This window comes from Eleutherodactylus coqui, chromosome 2 (genome assembly GCF_035609145.1).
Source record: "Eleutherodactylus coqui strain aEleCoq1 chromosome 2, aEleCoq1.hap1, whole genome shotgun sequence".
NCBI lineage: Eukaryota > Metazoa > Chordata > Amphibia > Anura > Eleutherodactylidae > Eleutherodactylus > Eleutherodactylus coqui.
Genome location: NC_089838.1, coordinates 148,017,512 through 148,035,865, shown reverse-complemented (window position 1 = coordinate 148,035,865; position 18,354 = coordinate 148,017,512). Strand labels below are relative to the sequence as shown.

Sequence of the window (18,354 nt, the reverse complement as noted above, 5' to 3'; positions counted from 1 at the left end):
AGAGCGGCCAGTAATCTACAGTAAGAATACCCTGCTGGACGTCTTCTGACATCGGAGCTGTACAGCCTTCAATCAGAATGTCTTTAGACGTCAGACAGTGGATTGGAAAGGGTTAAGGAGGGAAGATACACTACATTGCCCCCAAAGCTTGGGGCTACGAATCCAGACACTGCACTCAGATGGTAGGGCTCAGCTATTGCTGATTAGCATTTGGATTCCCCTGCAACAGTTCATTACCCCATCACACCTATGATTTATTAGAGCCATGGGTATGCCAATTATGCAAGTTTTCTTCATTAATCTCATTTATTTATTTTTGCTTAGATTTTTTGTGTTGACATATGGTAATTTTCGTTACTTGAGCTAAATGTCCTGCTATTATTTTGGAAGTTTGTGTCGATGGCATCATTTAGAGCTAAATCCCTCCTGTATGTCTCATGGATTGTTACCTTAGTCTATGACTGGACTACATTTCAGAATAGTTATTTGATATGTTAACGTTTATGTAAGTTTTTATTATACTTTGATTTACATATTGCATTAGGAATATCTCCACATTTCTTAGATTAATGTAGAAGCATACAACTGCATAAATCTTATTTGTATAGCACCAACTTATTCTGCAGCGCTTTCAAGTAATTTATTAACCCCCAGCAATCTGGGTACTCATTTTACTGACCTCAGAAGGATGGAAGGCTGAGTCGACCTTGAGCCGGCTACCTGAACCAAGCGAAGATTGAACTCTCAACCTTCAGGTTGTGAACGAGAGATTAGGACTGCATTTCTGCTGCCTTAGCACTCTGCATCACATGCTCTTACAACTGGGGCAAACATTTATGTATCTTGACACTTAGGCCTTATGAGAGCAACCACATTTCGTAGACCCCTTAAGATGCATTGGGCCTACCTGTACCTCAACCTGGAAAAAAAACGTGGCATACTCCACAGCACATAAGGTTCATACTAGTACTCAGCTTCTATTCAGAATGGTAGTGTGACTGGTTACCATTCAAATCTATCAGGGTTCATACAGGTTTTTAAAAAAAAATTTCCATGACAAAATCTTGATTTTCAATGACACTCGCAAAACTCAAAAATCAAAGGTTCAGGGCTCCTTCACACTGGTGATGGCTATATCGCAGCAAAATCATGACTTTTTTTCCTCCAATTTTTGAGCATCAGAGCTGTTTTTTCTCACAAAAACATTGCTGCCACTTGCGATTTTCTCACTCAATTTTGCCGCAATTTTTTAGTGCAAGTTCCCACTTATGTAATAATAAGGAGGTTCCATAGGGAAACATGGGAGATTGAAAAAAAACATAAAACGCAGAAAGATAGGACATGCTGTGATTTTTTTTTCTCTCGCAATATTGCATGAGTGAAAACATCCCAAATGTGAAGGAAACCATTGAAAATCATTGGTGTTATAATTCTGCGCTTTCACTCACTGTCGCAATCGTACGGAAATTGTGAGATTGCGATCGACAGTGTGAAGGAACCTTTATTTTAAATTGTTTTATATATAAGAATAATAAGAGATACACCCTGCTAAGTCAAGCCATTTTCAGTTACATTTTTTTTTAAATAAAAAATAAATCCCAACCACGAGAGGCCGGTTCAGAACAAAAAAAACTTCAAATGCACTTTAAAATCTGAATTTTTTTTGTATTTTTAAGTATTGAGATTCTTGTGTATTTTTAGTTTTGTTGACACAAAATAGTGATGAGCGAGCATACTCGCTAAGGGCAATTGCTCGATCGAGCATTGCCTTTAGCGAGTACCTGCCCGCTCGAGACAAAAGGTTCGGTGCCGGCGGCGGGCAGACAGCTGCAAGGGAGAGCGGGGAGGAACGGTGGGGAGATCTCTCTCTCCCCTCCCCCCCCTGCTCACTGCCACTACTCACCGCTCCCCCGCACCGGCACCTGAACCTTTTGTCTCGAGCGGGCAGGTACTCGCTAAAGGCAATGCTCGATCGAGCAATTGCCCTTAGCGAGTATACTCGCTCATCTCTAATCCAAAACAATTTCTTTGGGTTTCTTGGCCTATAGTGTTAAACACAATAATGGATTCTAATAGAATAAAGAAATTGTTTTAGACAAACAGAAGTAAAACACACAAGAATCTCAGAAATTATTATTACTCAGAAAAAATTCCATGACAAATCTGAAAATGTCATGCCATTGCCAGGTATTCCATGACGCATATGAACCCCGCACATCACTTACAGTAGGGTATGTTGGGGTTCCATGAACCCCTTGAGTGGCGGGTTTCCTACCACCCTGTCGTGCCCACCAGGGCAGGTTTTTTTAAATGGTCTAATCATTCAATTTCAACTAATTTTGCAGTTGCGTCTCAAGAGCCATAACTTTTTCAGTTTTCCATTGACATGGCCATATAAGGGCTTGTTTTTTGCGGGACAAGTTGTGATTTTTTAAACAGAGGGGAGAAAAAAAAAGAAATGGGGAAAAAAGAAAAAAAGGGGCCATGTCATTAAGGGGTTAAATAATGTATTAGCTTCCTTCTCTGGGTCATTACGACGCATAGATACCACATGTGTAATTGTATTTTTGATTTTTTACAAAGTAAAGGGAGACAAGTGTTTTTATTATTTTTTTTTTAATTTTTGTACTTTTATTTATTTATTTTTGTCCCTTTAGGGGACTTCCACAGGGACCCATTCAGGACCCCTGATCACATTCCGGGGGTCCGATGGTGACAGCCCTTTACATGCTGCAGTGACAGCCCTTTACATGCTGCAGTCACATAGACTGCAGCATGTAAAGGGTTAACACAGCAGAGATCGGAGGTTTTCTCTGCTCTCTGCTGTAAGAGCTGGTACCTAGCTGTCCTCTGACAGCTAACAACCAGCTCTCCCTGCCACAGAGACCATCGGCTTGCTTCTGACAAGCCGATGGTCTCTATGGCAACCTGTAAACAAACCAGTGCAGGAGATTGCCGGCATATCGGCAATATCTTCTGCTGGTTTTTCAAAGCCCTTGCTTTGCTCTCTGTGGGTCTGTGCAGGCAGAGCACACTGTCACAGCTTGTGGCATTGTGCTCTGCAGCTCCCATAGTGATACATAGCCCGGAAATCTTCCGGGCTATGTCACTATGAGCAGTGGAGCTCGTCCCGGAAAATTTCCGGGCGTGCCACTCAAGGGGTTAAAGAGGTTTTCTGATACAAATCATTGGTGGTAGTAAGCGGACAACTAGACATTAAAAAATATATATCGTGGCGCTCCTTCCCCTGCTGTCGCTCCTGTCCGCCATGGCTTTGTTTACTCGTTGTCTGCAGGGTTCATGTGGCTGTTTACTCACGTGACCGTTGCAGCCAAAAGGAGGTCCGACAGAGACATAATCAGCGACATCTTGTAAACAGACCAAGGGCTTCTACACAAGAAGCCGCGTGACATACAAAGGATGTTACCAGGCCAGCAGACCTGGTGACGCCACAGTAAATATATTAAGTACAGTTGTGGCCAAAAAGTTTGGTAGTCACAGAGCTTACTGCTGCAGTATTTTTAGATCTTTTAGTCGGATGTTTCTATGGTTACTGAAGTACAATTATACACATTGCATAAGTTTTTAAACTTTTGACAGCACTGCCATTTCATTTTTTTCTAAGGCTTCTGCAATTCGCCCTGACATGCTGTATATCAGACTCTGGGCCAAATCCTGACTGATGACAACCCATTCTTACCTAATCAGTAGTTGGAGTTTAGCACAATTTCTGTGTTTTTATTTGTCCACCCGCCTTTGAGGATTGATCACAGATTGTCAATGGGATTGAGATCTGGGGAGTTTCCTGGCCATGGACCCAAAATCTTTAGGTTTTGTTCACAGAGCCACTAAGGCTTCCCTCACATAGGCGTTTGCAGAAATGCAATGTTTTTCAATGCTGAGTTTACTGCAGATTCAACCCAATTTCAGCAGTGCTGGCATGCGTTATGCCAGCGTTTTGGCTGCGTTGAAAAAAAAATAAAAATCAATACTCACCTGGAAGGTGTCATCGGGGAAGGCTGCACTTGTCAAGCTGGCAGGGGATCTTTTGCGAACAACAGCGATTGGAAATCCCCGCCTCTAGCAAGAGATTGCTCTGATTGGCTGAGTCGGCCGATTGACAGCCCACAAGCTATTCACAGCCAGCACTAAATGAATGGCTGTGATTGGTGCATTCAGCGCTGGCTTTGATTGGCTGAGAGGGCTGTCACTCACATCCGACTCAGCCAATTAAGAGTAATCTCTTTCTGGAGGCGGGAAATTCAATCTCTGTCTCTAGCAGAAGATGCTCTAACGGTATGGCAAGTGGACGGGAGCCTGCAGTGCAGGCGCTATACAAATAAAGATTATTATTATTATTACCCCGATGACACCTGCCAGGTGAAAAATCACTTTTTTAGGTTGTGCAGCTAGCACTGCCCAAAATGTTGTGCCGCGTTTCAGCAGTGCTAACACAGCGGCCCATTCATTTCAATGTATGACGCAGGGCTGAAACGCCCAAAGATAGAACATGCATCGCTGTCCAAGCGCAGCGTTCGAAACGGTGCGTTTTGACGCTTGTGTGAACAGCCCCACTGAAATGAATGGGAGCGTTGTACAGCGTTTAGCGCAGCGCTACATGCTGTACAAAATGCCTGTGTGAGGGAGGCCTTAGTTCTCACTTTTGCCTTGTGACATGGTGCTCCATCATGCTGGGAAAAGTCTGTGAGTGTAACAATACAGCTTGGTGCTATACACCACAGATAAGTGGGGGTTGAACATTTTATTTTGAACGATTTATATTTTAAATTTTAGGGATGTAGCCTTTTCCTTGAAAGAGCATAACAAGAATAGTTGCCCATAGAAGTCAATGGGTCCCTTCCTATTCATTGTGCGATTAGCCCATGAGACTGCCATAAAGCCTCTCTCTAAATTCTGTTAACTGCAGCTCAGTTACTCGCAGAATTGAACACCAACTATGTACTGTCCTTAGAGGGCCAATATAATACAAGACAGCAATAAACAGGTGTATGGCCGCCTGCAGAGACGAGCGCGTACTCACCCGCGCTTGGCGGCCCCGGCTCTTTCATGTGCCGGCTGCCGGGCAGCCGGCGCATGTGCAGACCGGAGCCGGCAAGCCCCGCACAGAAATAGGACATGCCGCGGTTTGTTTGCCGCGCGGCCAAACCGCAGCTGTCTGCATAGGAGTGCGTATTGTAATGCACTCCTATGCAGGCTTTCAGTGGCGGAAATCCCGCGGAAAATCCCGCCGCGGGATTTCCGCCTGTGTGCAGGCGGCCAATATCAGAGGGAAAAAAAGTCTTCCCTTTCTAGAAAGTTAGAACATAACTTTATTGATACAATTAGGAGGGATCCTAAAATCATACCCTGTTGTGTCCTATTCTCACCGTTAGCAATGGCAGGCAGAACACTCACCCCGATAAGACCCTGGCCAGAAATGTGGTCCCAAAAAGGCTTAAGTCTAAGACCACGGGAAAAAAGGAATAGAAAAGCCAAAAAAATTAACAACTGATGGATCAGTCAAATCATCGAATAAAGTATACTTAATGAACAGGTCATCTGAAAGTATACAGGATGAAAGCTATAGTGAAAGTCCTACAGATTCCACCTACTAATGTCTCTGTCTAATCAGGAAGAAAAATGTAAATTCTGTGTCATGAATGATAATTGTCAAGAGTCAAATCCAGGGTTAACTTACTAAATAGCCCAAATTATTTATACTATGCTATAGACCTTCAATCTGCTTAAAAGGAATAGCACGTGGCATTCATCCAACGCGACGTCCCATGCTAGTCTTTTTTAGTTGAAGTTCTATGGTGTGCGTCAATTACCTTGGTGGACCTCCATGTTTATCAGCCGCAAGCAGTTCCCGATGGACGGGATGAGAGATACATGGGGCACGTACCTATGCCTCCCAGAGGAAGGAGTTATTAAATGTATATACAATGACCTGCATTGGTGGTTGTGAGGATTGACAATACTCTTATCTTTGTAGGATGTTTTTACTCCCTGATGAACTGAGGTTATTGAACAACCTAGAGAAATGCATTGGATTTGTTAGATTATTGGATGGCATTGATTTTAATGATATTAATAAAAGGTATGTTTTAGGCCGCCTGCACACGGGCTCATTTGCATTGCGATATCCGGAGTGGGTGTCCGCCTCTGGATTTCACAGCAGATACCACCCATAGCATACTAAGAAAAAAAACTAGTTTTCTTCTCACTTTGCCGCCTGGCTCCCCCACTTCCTATCCTGTGAAATCCCAACCATCATCTTAGGTGATTTTAACATCCCCACTAATGACCCTATCTCCCCATCTGCCTCTCAGCTTCTTTCGCTCACCTCCTCCCTTGGTCTCTCTCAACTCACAGCCTCTCCCACTCACAGGGATGGCAATACTCTGGATCTGGTCTTCCTCCGTCTCTGCTCTGCTTCCAACTTCACTAACTCCCCTCTCCCACTCTCGGATCATAACCTCCTCTCTTTCTCTGTCACGCTCCCTAACATCTCTCCAGACCCACCTACCTACAGTACCTACAGGAACCTTAAGGCCATTCACACCCAGAACTTTGCTGAATCCCTACAGTCCTCTCTGTCCCCTATCTCTCTCCTCACCTGCCCGCCGCTCACTACAACACCGCTCTCAAACATGCCCTGGATGAAGCGGCGCCCCCCAGGACCCGAGCCATCCGATGTAGACCGCAGCAACCCTGGCTCACGCCTCAAACGCGCTTCATCCGGCGGTGCTCTAGAAGTGCTGAACGGCTGTGGAGGAAATCGCAAACGTCCGCAGACTTCCTCCACTACAAATTCATGCTCAGAACCTACAACCTCGCCCTCCACCACGCCAAACAAGTCTACTTCACCTCTCTAGTGTCCTCACTATCGCACAACCCTAAACGGCTCTTTGATACTTTTCACTCCCTTCTCAGCCCTAAACCGCAGCCCCCGGTGACGGATCTCAGTGCCAAAGAGCTGGCTGCTTACTTCAAAAAGAAAATTGATGACATCCGTCAGGAAATAACTTCCCAATCCCAGACTAGCCCTGACCCTAGTCTTGTCAGCACTGCATCTAGCTCCTGCTCACTGTCTGTATTCAGACCAGCGACAGAGGAAGAAGTCTCCAAACTGCTCTTCTCTGCTCGCCCCACCACCTGCGCTAGCGACCCCCTCCCCTCACACCTCCTCCGTTCCTTCTCCCCAGTGGTCATCTCCCATCTCACCACTATATTCAACCTCTCTCTGACCTCTGGCATCTTTCCCTCTTCTTTCAAACACGCCATCATATCCCCACTGCTAAAGAAGCCGACTCTGGACGCGACTGATGCTGCCAACTACCGACCCATCTCAAACCTCCCCTTCATCTCCAAACTACTAGAACGCCTGGTTTACTCCCGCCTTGTAAGCTACCTATCAGAGCACTCTCTCCTAGACCCCCTACAGTCTGGCTTTCGACCTCAACACTCGACAGAAACTGCCCTTACAAGGGTATCCAATGACCTACTGACAGCCAAATCGAGGGGCGATTACTCCCTACTGATCCTCCTTGACCTCTCCGCAGCATTTGACACTGTTGACCACAAACTCCTCCTCAGTATGCTACGCTCCATTGGCCTAAAGGACACTGACCTCTCCTGGTTCTCCTCCTACCTATCTGACCGCTCTTTCAGTGTCTCCTTTGCTGGCTCTACCTCCCCTCCTCTTCCCCTTGCTGTTGGGGTCCCCCAGGGCTCTGTCCTCGGCCCCCTTCTTTTCTCTATCTACACAGCCCCTATTGGACAAACCATCAGGAGATTTGGCCTCCAATACCACCTGTATGCTGATGACACCCAGCTATACACCTCTTCCCGTGACATCTCTGCACCTTTACTCCAAAACATCACTAACTGTCTGTCTGCTGTCTCTTAACACCATGTCCTCTCTCTACCTAAAACTAAACCTCTCTAAAACTGACTTACTGGTATTTCCACCCTCCACTAACCGACCTCATCCTGACATCTCCATCTCAGTGTGTGGCGCTACCATAACTCCTAGACAACATGCCCGCTGCCTTGGGGTCATATTTGATTCTGATCTCTCTTTTACCCCCTACATCCAATCTCTTGCCCGAACCTGTCAGCTGCACCTCAAGAACATCGCAAGAATCCACCCTTTTCTCACTGTAGACACGTTAAAAACGCTTACTGTTGCCCTCATCCACTCCCGGCTCGATTATCGCAACTCGTTGCTGATCGGCCTCCCCTGCACCAGACTCTACCCTCTCCAATCCATCCTGAATGCGGCAGCCAGGCTCATCTTCCTGTCCAGCTGCTACTCGGACGCCTCTGTCCTGTGCCGGTCACTGCACTGGCTGCCCGTTAAATACAGAATTCAATTTAAACTCGCTACCTTCATCCACAAAGCCCTCCACAGCGCAGCGCCCCCCTATATCGCTTCCCTCATCTCAATACATCAACCAGCCCGGGCTCTCCGCTCTGCTAACGAAACCAGACTGAGCGCCCCTTTAATTCGAACTTCTCATTCCCACCTCCAAGACTTCTCCAGAGCAGCACCGGTCCTCTGGAACGCACTACCAAAGGCTACCCGAGCAATCCAGGACTCGCAGAACTTCAGGCGTGCTCTAAAAACGCACCTCTTCAGGGAGGCATACCGCATTCCCTAAATAAACCCCTCTGTACTCCGCCTGATAACATGCTCCCTGACCTACTGACTGCAATCCCTGCTAGCCATCATAAACCGTTCCTGCAGTCTTACTGATTCTGCCGTCACACGGCTAAATGTCTGACCATTGTCTATTTGTATATCACCCCTCACTCTCCACCTCGCCATGCCGTACACATCTCCAGCCCCTTTACCTTCTGTATCACCCCATTACTTGTAGTATGTAAGCTCGTTGGAGCAGGACCCGCACCCCTATTGTTTCCATCAATTGATTTCTATTTCGCTGTGGTTCTGTAATGTTTGTACTTTTGTCTTTCTGTATCCCCCCTGTCTATGTAAGCGCTGCGGAATATGTTGGCGCTATACAAATAAAGATTATTATTCTACACGAGCGGGATTCAATTGCGATTTTCTGATTGTGGAGGAAAAATTGCAGCATGCTCTATTTCAGTGCACATTTAGCACATGCGGCTTCCATTGAAGTCAATGGAAGCTGTCCAACCCGTGGGCCTTCTGCATTGACATAGCGGAAAGGCTGGGGGTACTCGCGACAACGCAGGAAAAGCCGGGATTTAAAAAAAAAAGCGCAGAGTGCGTAGGATACGATGCAAGGTCTCCCACTGAAAACACTTAGAGAAGCTCCGCGAACCTCAGCTGCCGCTGTCAACATCGAAAGACTTTGCATCCTGGGGGATTTCCCATGTATGGTGAGCACAATATTTTACGCAGCTAGGGCTTATTTTAGGGCTTTCACAGGAGGATTTCATACTGTAAGGCTGCGGTCACATGGGACGTATTCCCGGCGGAAATCTCGCGGTTTTGCCGCAGCGAAAAACCGAGAGATTACCGCCGGGAAAGCACCGTTTCAAAACTCGCAACACTTAGCCATGGGTTTTGGACTGGCTTTGCCGCATGCTTTTCCGTTGTGGTCGGCGCTCCCATAGGCTGGGTTCACACAGGGTGGATTTGCCGTGGGAATTTCACTGCGGCAAATTCGCCTGCTGCCACTAATCCTGATATTATCAAACATGTGGACGAGATTTGTCAAAAATCTCGTCTACACCAGGGGGCAGCCAATCCGTCGCGGCAAAGCCGGCAAAAACCGAAGCTGTGGCGCAGATTCCCTGGCCGCAGCATGTCTTTTTTTCCCGTTGAAACTGCGCTCCTCTCTTCGCTCCTCTCTTTGGGAGCGCCGGCTGCAACAGAGAAGCATGCGGCCAAGCCGCTCGAAAACCCACGGCACAGTACCGCGGGTTTTGAAGCAGCACTTTTTCGGCTGGAATCTTGCAGGTTTTTGCTGCGGGAAAACAGCAAGATTTTCGCCGGTAATACGTCCCGTGCGACCCCAGCCATAGAGGTGAGCGCAGTCGCAATGGACAAAAAACCCAAAAAACTAGACATGCTGCGGCTGGGGAATCCACGCTGCAGCGTTAGCTTCTGCCGGCTTTGCCGCAATGGATTGGCCATCCCATGTGGACAAGATTTTTGACAAATCTCGTCCACATGCCTGGCTAATGCCGGGATTAGCGGCCGCCGGCGGATTTGACACGGTGACATTCCAGACGGAATTTTCGCGGCAAATCCGCCCTGTGTGAACCCAGCCTAAAAGTTGCATCACACCGCACAAAAACCATAGGGAAACATGGGCTACAAAAAAAAATAAAAAATTTGCAAATCTCGGCTGTATAGAGCATGACAGGGTTTTGTAATCTCGCTATCTCTCACGCTACAAAACATCGCTCATGTGGAAGAACCCATAGGAAAGCATGGGCTCTACCCACACTGCGGCAAAAGTCGCATGAAAATATTTACCGTGTACGAGCGCCCTAAAACCACGATTCATTTTAGATAATTTATTTAACCCCTAAGGGCTCTCTTGCATGAGCGGTTTTTGGCAGTGCGTAACCCCCGCACGGGAGTACACAATGCTGCAACCCTACAAAGTTTGTGGCAGTTTTTGAACAGTTTCTTAGTTAAACACAATATTGATTCAAAAACAAGGAAAAAGTATAAACAGAAGTCTGACGAATCTCTTCTGGCGTTTGTCTGCATGCCAGTAAATGTATTGGTAGATATATCTCCATCTTCTATACCAACAGCATTCTGATGCCGCTGTAATTTACCCAGCATACTGATCCTCTTTCCAGGGAGCCGGCAGCCTGTAATAATGAAGAATAGCGCGGCAGCCTGTAATAATCTTCATGTAGTGCCTCATCACACACCAGTATATGGCCAGTACTCTGCTTTAGTACCTGTAAGCCAAGAACAGGAGTGCTGCCTGCAGACAGGAGCTACAAGGCAAAGATCTGCACCCCTTCTGTGCTGTGGACCCACTTCTGGTTTCCCCATTTCACCAGTGCACTTCACCCATAGCCTGTAGTAAGCAAATGCAGACCCCCTTAGAAAGGCCGTTAACACTACATGACTTAGGGTGCCTTCACACTTGCGATAAAATCGCGCAATGTTTGATGCGACTGTGCGAGGAAACGCAGAATTATGGAACCTGTGCTTTTCAATGGTTTCATTCCCATTTGCGATGTTTTCACTCGTGTGATGTTGCAAGATTTTAAAATCGCAGCGCGACCCATCTTTCTGCGTTTTGCTTTTTATCATCTCCCATGTTTCCCTATGTAGACTCCTTTTTATTGCATTGCACGAACTTGCGATTTATGTGCAATGCGTTTTTTACATTAGAAACCTGTATTGGTCTATCGCACAATAAAAATGCGCGAGAAAATCGGAAACAGTAGCGATGTGCACTTTTTCACAAGAAGCATTGCTGACACTCAAAAATCGCCTGAAAAAACAGTGATTTTCTTGCAGCAATATCGTGATCGCCAGTGTGAAGGAGCCCTTAATCATGCAATTATCCCAGGGCTTTGTTTTAGCATACTAGAGGCTATGACGAAGCTGACCTACTGAAAGGCGTAAGGCTGGAGTTTTGTATTCACTTCTTATAAACACAAGATATTGTCACATCACACTGCTATGGCCACTATCTTTGCTCATCCACTCCTGTTGCTGCCACAGATGGCCACCATTCCTCTCCCCTACGCGGTGTCCTTCCCCAGTTCTGAGCCTCTTGCACACGCATGCATTCGCCCCCATACTTAAAGGGCCAGTGCACTCTGTTAGGGCCCCTGCACACTGGCGAGAGCGATATCGGGATGTGATTGACGCCCCAATACCGCTCTCGCAATCCTTCTGAAGCCCTGGATGCGAGACACTTTTGCAGGGAAACAGCCTCGCGTCACAGCCACGGCAGGAGATAGTGATCTTCCCCCATTGATTTCAATGGAGCCAGCAGCAGCAGCGATACCCCATTGAAATCAATGGGAGATGCTTGTGACAGCTGAATGACAGCTAAGCGCTGCCTCTAATGGGCTGAGTGCTGTGACCAATCAGTGGCAGTGCTTTCAGGAGGCGGAGATTTTTTAATCCAGGCTAGAACAGCAGAAGAAGAGTGCCAGGGACCTGCCAGAAGATGCGCTGGAGAGGAGAGCGCTTCTAAGGTAATGTAAATCTTTTTTTTTTTTCTAGCTTGAGATTATTTTTGGGTAGGCTTCTATTTCATTCCCCCGCCCCCCCCCCCAAAAAAAAAAAAAATCCTCGCAATGGGGAGTCCCCTGCCACTGCTGTCACAGCAGTGGCAGAGGATTGTGATCATCTCCCATTGGGGCTGGTGCTGCTGGCCCTATTGGAGGCAATGGGTGAGATCGCAAAAAGAACGGACATGCTATGATTTTGTTTTCACGCTCCATCGCAAGCGTTAAAACATCGCAAATGTGCATGGAGCCATTGGCTTCATAATGGTGCTATTTCTCAGCGCTGGGAAATCGTGCGGTTTCATCGCCAGTGTAAAGGCACCCTTAATGCTTCTCCAACTTATTCCCTGATAATCCCCCTAGGGTGGTACCTACACAGGCACAGCGCGTTGTGCCCAATATTCTCAGGCGCGATCGACACTCCAACGACTTATTAATTGTTCCGTATAAAAGGGTTGTTATTTGCTTCTGTCGCAGACAACATTGTGCTATTCTGTCAGGTGAGATTCACAGTAGCCGGATGGACCTCTGCCGGCCCCAGTTATAGTCAGCGCAGTCCTTTGGGGTCCGATCGGGTTCATGACGTGCCAGATCTGCCACTTCTGTGATCCTTGTTGCCCGGCTCCTATGTTGTGTGCGGGGCCACCACATTGCCATATGGCTCAGCTACACGCCACCGCTAACTCATTGGCGCTCACGCAGAACGTGTAGACAGGCGGATCACTGCTCACTTCTCATTTAGCGTTTGACATTCCTATGCGAAGCACTGAGCGAGGAGCGTTTAAACGCAACGAGAAGCCAGCGAACCGGCGATGATTTTTATGCCGGCTGAGACACAAACGATGAATGAAAAGCGCGCAGTTCTCGTTCAGTCGTTGGCCGCATTTAAACCGAATGATTTTTTTCGTTTTTGCTTGTTTGAACTATAATAGTTCCGTAAAAACGCAGCATTACTGAGCGCTTTACGGGGTTTTTCAGGGTTCGCTGGATGTGTATAAAAACATTTGCGTACAGCTGTAAATAAGGCTGCCTGTACACGGCAGTGCCGGATTCAGCACGCAGAATCCCGCAGCGGAGACGGGTCCTAGGGCAGCGTCGTCCGCACGTACCTGTACTTTCAGTTTACAATCTGCACTGCGGATGGCCCGTACGGCGAGACGATATTTTTTATTTTTATTTTTTTTAAACACCTGCATTTCAAATGTGATTGCGGAATGTGGAAGCCGTCCGCGCGGAATCCACGAAAAAAATGGTGCATGCTGCAATTTTTCCTCCACTTGCAGAAACCGCAATTGGTTTCCGCAAGTGTGCGGGAAGAATCGATTCCCCACAGCATGCTACGGGCGCGATGTGCTGCGGATGCCCGTCGCGGATTCCGCAGCAAATATCCGTCCATGGGCAGGAGCCCTAAATTAACGCCAAGACAAAAGTACAAACTGCAACCTGCTTAAAAGTTTTCCCCTACTCTTTCCTCTTTGTAGAGGTGCTGAGGGATCCCCACCAGCAGGCAGGGATGGGGGTCCCCCTGTAATGGTATGGCAGGTTCTACAGCTAGTTCTTCCTGGCACAGTATAACACAGCTGGTATGTGGGGGAAGCCCCCTCCTGCCGGTACCTACCTGTGCCGCCGCTCTAGCGCCCCCCGCCACACTGCAGCGGCTGCGGGCTGCTCCGCCTCGGGGCTCCCCCTGTGGCTCAGCGCGTACAGCAGCGAGCAGAGGCCGCAGACCAAGCATAGCAGCACTAGCCGCCATGCCGGCCGCCTCATCACACTGCCCGCTGCTCCGGGCCAGCTCGTCGGCTGCTACACGGCCGCTTCCTTCCGGGACCTCCAAGCCCCGGTCTGGGGGCGCGGCCGGCGGGGCGGAGAGGGAGGAGGGCTGATAGTACTGTAGGCCGCTCGGACGCCGCACTGCCTACTAGTAGCCGGGGACGGCCCGGCTGCAGGGAGTCAGTGACCGGCCAGAACCTAGGGGCCTTTACACGAGCAGAGGACCAGGTCTGATTGCCGGCCGAGCAGGCGGTCTGCATGTGCTGCCAGTCACCGGTCCGTGGGGTCAGGGCGCCGTGTATGTGCCGCAGAACAAGCACATCTGGTGGCCGCTTTGTGTGAACGGGACCTGCGCTGCTGCCGGCGGGGACCATCAATGCCCTGCTAGAGGCCGGATCAGCCTGCGTGCACACCATGCGTTTGTGTTGCAGTTCTTTAACAATTAGGCCTAATGTCCCCGGGCCAATTGTAATTGCGTTTCCCTCGGCGATAATCCGACCGCGATGAATGCAATGACCGCTCGCCCTAGCGTTGCTATGGAAAGCGCCGCCCCCTGTCCGTGAGGGCAGAATCATTGCAATTCTCCACGGTGCACCTATGTCAGATAGGCGAACTGTGGAGATTCGTCTGCCGGATGCTGGGGACAGGCAGCCTAAAATACATGCTTTTTCACAATACAAGCTGTTTTCGATGAATGGATGCAGTTTGTATTTGCAGAAAAATTGCAACAAAACCCTCCAGGTGTGGCGCCAACTCACGGCCGCCGTTACACCCAGGATTTACCCCCAGTAAAAGGCAGGTGAAAACTGCTAATTACAGGCAACACCGGGATTCATGATCCCAGGAGTCCAGATGCCGACCCCACCGGGGAAATACTGGTGTAAGCACTGGGTGCAAACGCCCTCTGTCCGCAAAGTGCTTTTGTATTTAAAACAACCGCACCCGCCGTCGCAGCTTGATACGGCAAGTGTAAAATAAACTGGAAATGTAAAGGAGTTCAGGCTGATGTACGTGGCCGTCTGCGATTGTCACTTTTTTTTATCACATTGGCACGATTCGTAAAAAAAAAAAAAACAGCCACAGTGACTACACATCCGCAGCCGGTCACCCGCACGTGTGATCCGCGCCCCATAGGGATGCATTGGACACCCGCAGATAGTTAAATACCTGCGGATGTCATTTTCCCCTGAGGCGCGGATTGCGTGTGTGGGAAAACACCCGCAGCATGCTCCACTTTAGTGCGGGCTCCAGCAGGCTTCTGTTGCAGCCTATGGAAGCCATCCGGATCCGCGGCACACCCGCAGCTGAATTCCTGCTCTCCAGTGCGGGAGAGCACTTCAAAAAAAAAAGTTGCACATCTGCCGGGCGGAAGAAGATCCGGCCGCGACGGAGGGCAGAGCCGCAGCGTCCGACACGTAAGTAATTCTTATTTTTAGGCCCCATGTCTGCGGGATTCTGCATGACGACAGGATAACCTTCAGTAGGTTACTATTTCAGGCTAATAACTCATTAGATTGGAGAATCCACCAGTGCAGCCCCCAAACCGTCTTGTAGCCCTGAAGTATTGGCATTCTCCTTTACCAATGAAACTGCCAAACAAATTGATGCCTCAGATTACAGAACGATTTTTTAGACCCCAGGATCCAACTTGCCTCCTATGGACCAGTTTGATTGTGTTCTTGGGAAGTATCTTTCCCAGAAAGGAAGACCCTATTTCCACAATATTACACCAATATAATTTGTACTTCAGCCATCTAAATATATTCATTTTATCCAAAATAAAGGTTCCTGAGTATAAAATCCTCCTCCAACTACTCCACATAAGGAAGCAACTTCAGGAAGCAAGATTCTTATAGAGAATTTCCCATTGGAGGTAAATCGTAACCTCCATCTATCATCTTGTTCTTGTGCCATCATCAGAACAGTCTTGCCTTAGATTTCCAAAAGGTATTCTTTACCACAGACACCGTACTGATGATGTGTGGTGGGGAAAAAGAGGCTTCATCTATGGTCTTTCCACTGAAGATCACAAGTCAGAGATCACCCACCAGCAGCCCAACACAGAGGGTATGAGTAAACAGGGCATAAGCAGATCCTAGAGGCTATAAATCATAGAGCAACAGGCACAGCTCAGCATAGGCGAGGCCAAAAGCCCTAGGCCAAGCACAGTCGCTATTCGTACCTAGGTCCAACACGGAGGCCCTAATTAAAACACAAAAAGGATATAGGCAAAGCCTAAAGGCTATAGATAGGTAAACCACAAAACTTAAAAAGGACAAATCCACAAAGGTCACTAGGCCACAGGGCAAACCCATAAAAGATCTTTAGGCCATAAGGCAAAGGCCCCAGGGCTAAAACCAGCCATAGGGCCAATCAGCAGAGCCATAAGGTTATAGGTAAAGCTATAGGCCAAGGCAGAAAAGCCATCAGCCTACAGGTAGAACCGTAAGTCTACAAGCAAAGTCATAAAGGCTAATGGGTTGAGGCAGAGTCATATAAGCTATTAATCTATAGGCAGCTTCCCTCATAACCTCCAAAGGACAGGGGGAACACAGCATCCACTGCAGATGAGAGGAGGATTCCAGGCTTCCCCATTGGCTCCCTGTGGAGACTTACAGTGGGGACAGGTAGCTTCTTAGGCCAAAGAGTTTAGTTTGGGAGCGAAGCCCTGCGGTCCGCCACCTTTAGCCATCTGGAAGAACCCTTAAAAGAGCCGAGGCAGCCACGCAGCGTCTACCTCAGCATTCTCCAACCTGTCTTATGGATGGTTTAGGGAGGAGGTGAAAGGTGCTCTGGCAGGTTCCTGTTTGCCATCTGCATAGGAGGCGGTCTCGGGCGTACGGGAAAAAGTTGCAGTGACATTTTTCTAAAAACGGACGTGTATAAAACCATCCTAATAAATGTAACAAAAGCTTTTATCCATACCAAAACAATTCATTCACAATGAAACTCCGCAAGAATTCATCAGACATACAGCAGACAAGATATGTACTTTTTTTCTCATGGCTTTTGACCAGCAAATCTGAAATTAACAGCAGCCATTAGACTAATGGTAAAAAAAAAAACTAAGCGGAACTTAAAGGGAACATGTCTGCATCTATAAGCACCAAAAAATAAGGCACAGAGCTCATAGGGATGTACTTTTTATACTCACCCAAACAACCAATCACTGTGATCAGCCAACCCAAACAACCAATCACTGTGATCAGCCAACCCAAACAACCAATCAGGTTGTGAATCGAGCAGAAGTCTTGTGGAATAAGTTAATATGCCACCCGGACGCATCTCTACAGGCTATGAGGGCGTAGTCACAATGTTAGACTTCCGCAGGTGACAGCATAGGAACAGGGAGAGTATAAAAAGTACATCCCAGAACTCCTCAGGATCCAAGCAAAATGTTTATGGTGCGGACAAGTTCCCTTTAACTGAACACATAGGTCATAATACTAACAAGGTGAGTAAACGCTCAGGGTTCAACAGCGCCATAATAGGGTTCCCATAGACTGTGCTGGGACCCTGATAGGTGTCCAATTTCACAGTGTTTTTTTCCCCCATAGAATTCCTTATGGATCTCAGGGTGCAATCATAGGCAAGTGCGATATAGGTCCGAGAAATCTGGATGGATATTGTGCTCTTAACCCCTTAAGGGCTAGGGACAGGATTAAAGCCATGAACTAGCAAGAGGTGGTTAGGTCCTTAGCTGCCAAAGACCCCCAAGGACCTGAAGGAAAATACTGACGTTTTTGACAGCTTCTGCCCTCTCCCTTACAAGCTACATAGCGCTCTGTGTGTGGTATGCAGTGAAGAGAAAAAGCAGAACCATTACTTCTGCTATTCAACTGAGCGATCACGTGACTGCCGATTGCTCCTGGCACTGCAGTCCTAGATCAGCTCTCTTAGTGACTGATGTCACTACAGGTAGAGGTTTTCCCCTGTAACTGGGGGTCCTATGGTTATTCCAGCAACAGTGGAAAAGTGTGAAATGAAATAAATGACCCAAGGTCCTATAACACAACATGGGGGACATAGGTGGTAAAAATATATATTTTTGTAACCAAGTAAGGAAAAAAAAAAAAATACATACACACACACACACATATATATATATATATATATATATATATATATATATATATATATACACACACACATACATACATATATATACATATATATATATATACATATATATATATATATATGTATATATATAAAAACAAGGAAAAATACTAAAAACAGAAAGAAAAAAAAATCATTGAAAAAAAAAAAAAACACACCACGCAGCAAAAAAATTAAATCACATGGGTAAAATCCTTAAAAAGTATTATGCTCTTTGCATTGCGTTGCTGCAACATGCAACTTTTATATTCAAAA

General features: G+C 47.2%; 1 protein-coding gene across 2 annotated transcripts in view; it reads right to left on the bottom strand.

Annotated features, from left to right (window-relative positions):
• Positions 1–14,030, bottom strand: part of GXYLT1 (glucoside xylosyltransferase 1) — a 49,563-nt gene extending 35,533 nt beyond the window's left edge. For both annotated transcript variants that reach the window (XM_066591744.1, XM_066591746.1), the window contains exon 1: positions 13,829–14,030. In XM_066591744.1, the coding sequence (XP_066447841.1) occupies positions 13,829–13,977 (149 nt within the window). In that variant the 5' untranslated portion in view covers positions 13,978–14,030. The remainder of the gene's footprint in view (positions 1–13,828) is intronic.
• Between the last annotated feature and the right edge of the window lie 4,324 nt (positions 14,031–18,354).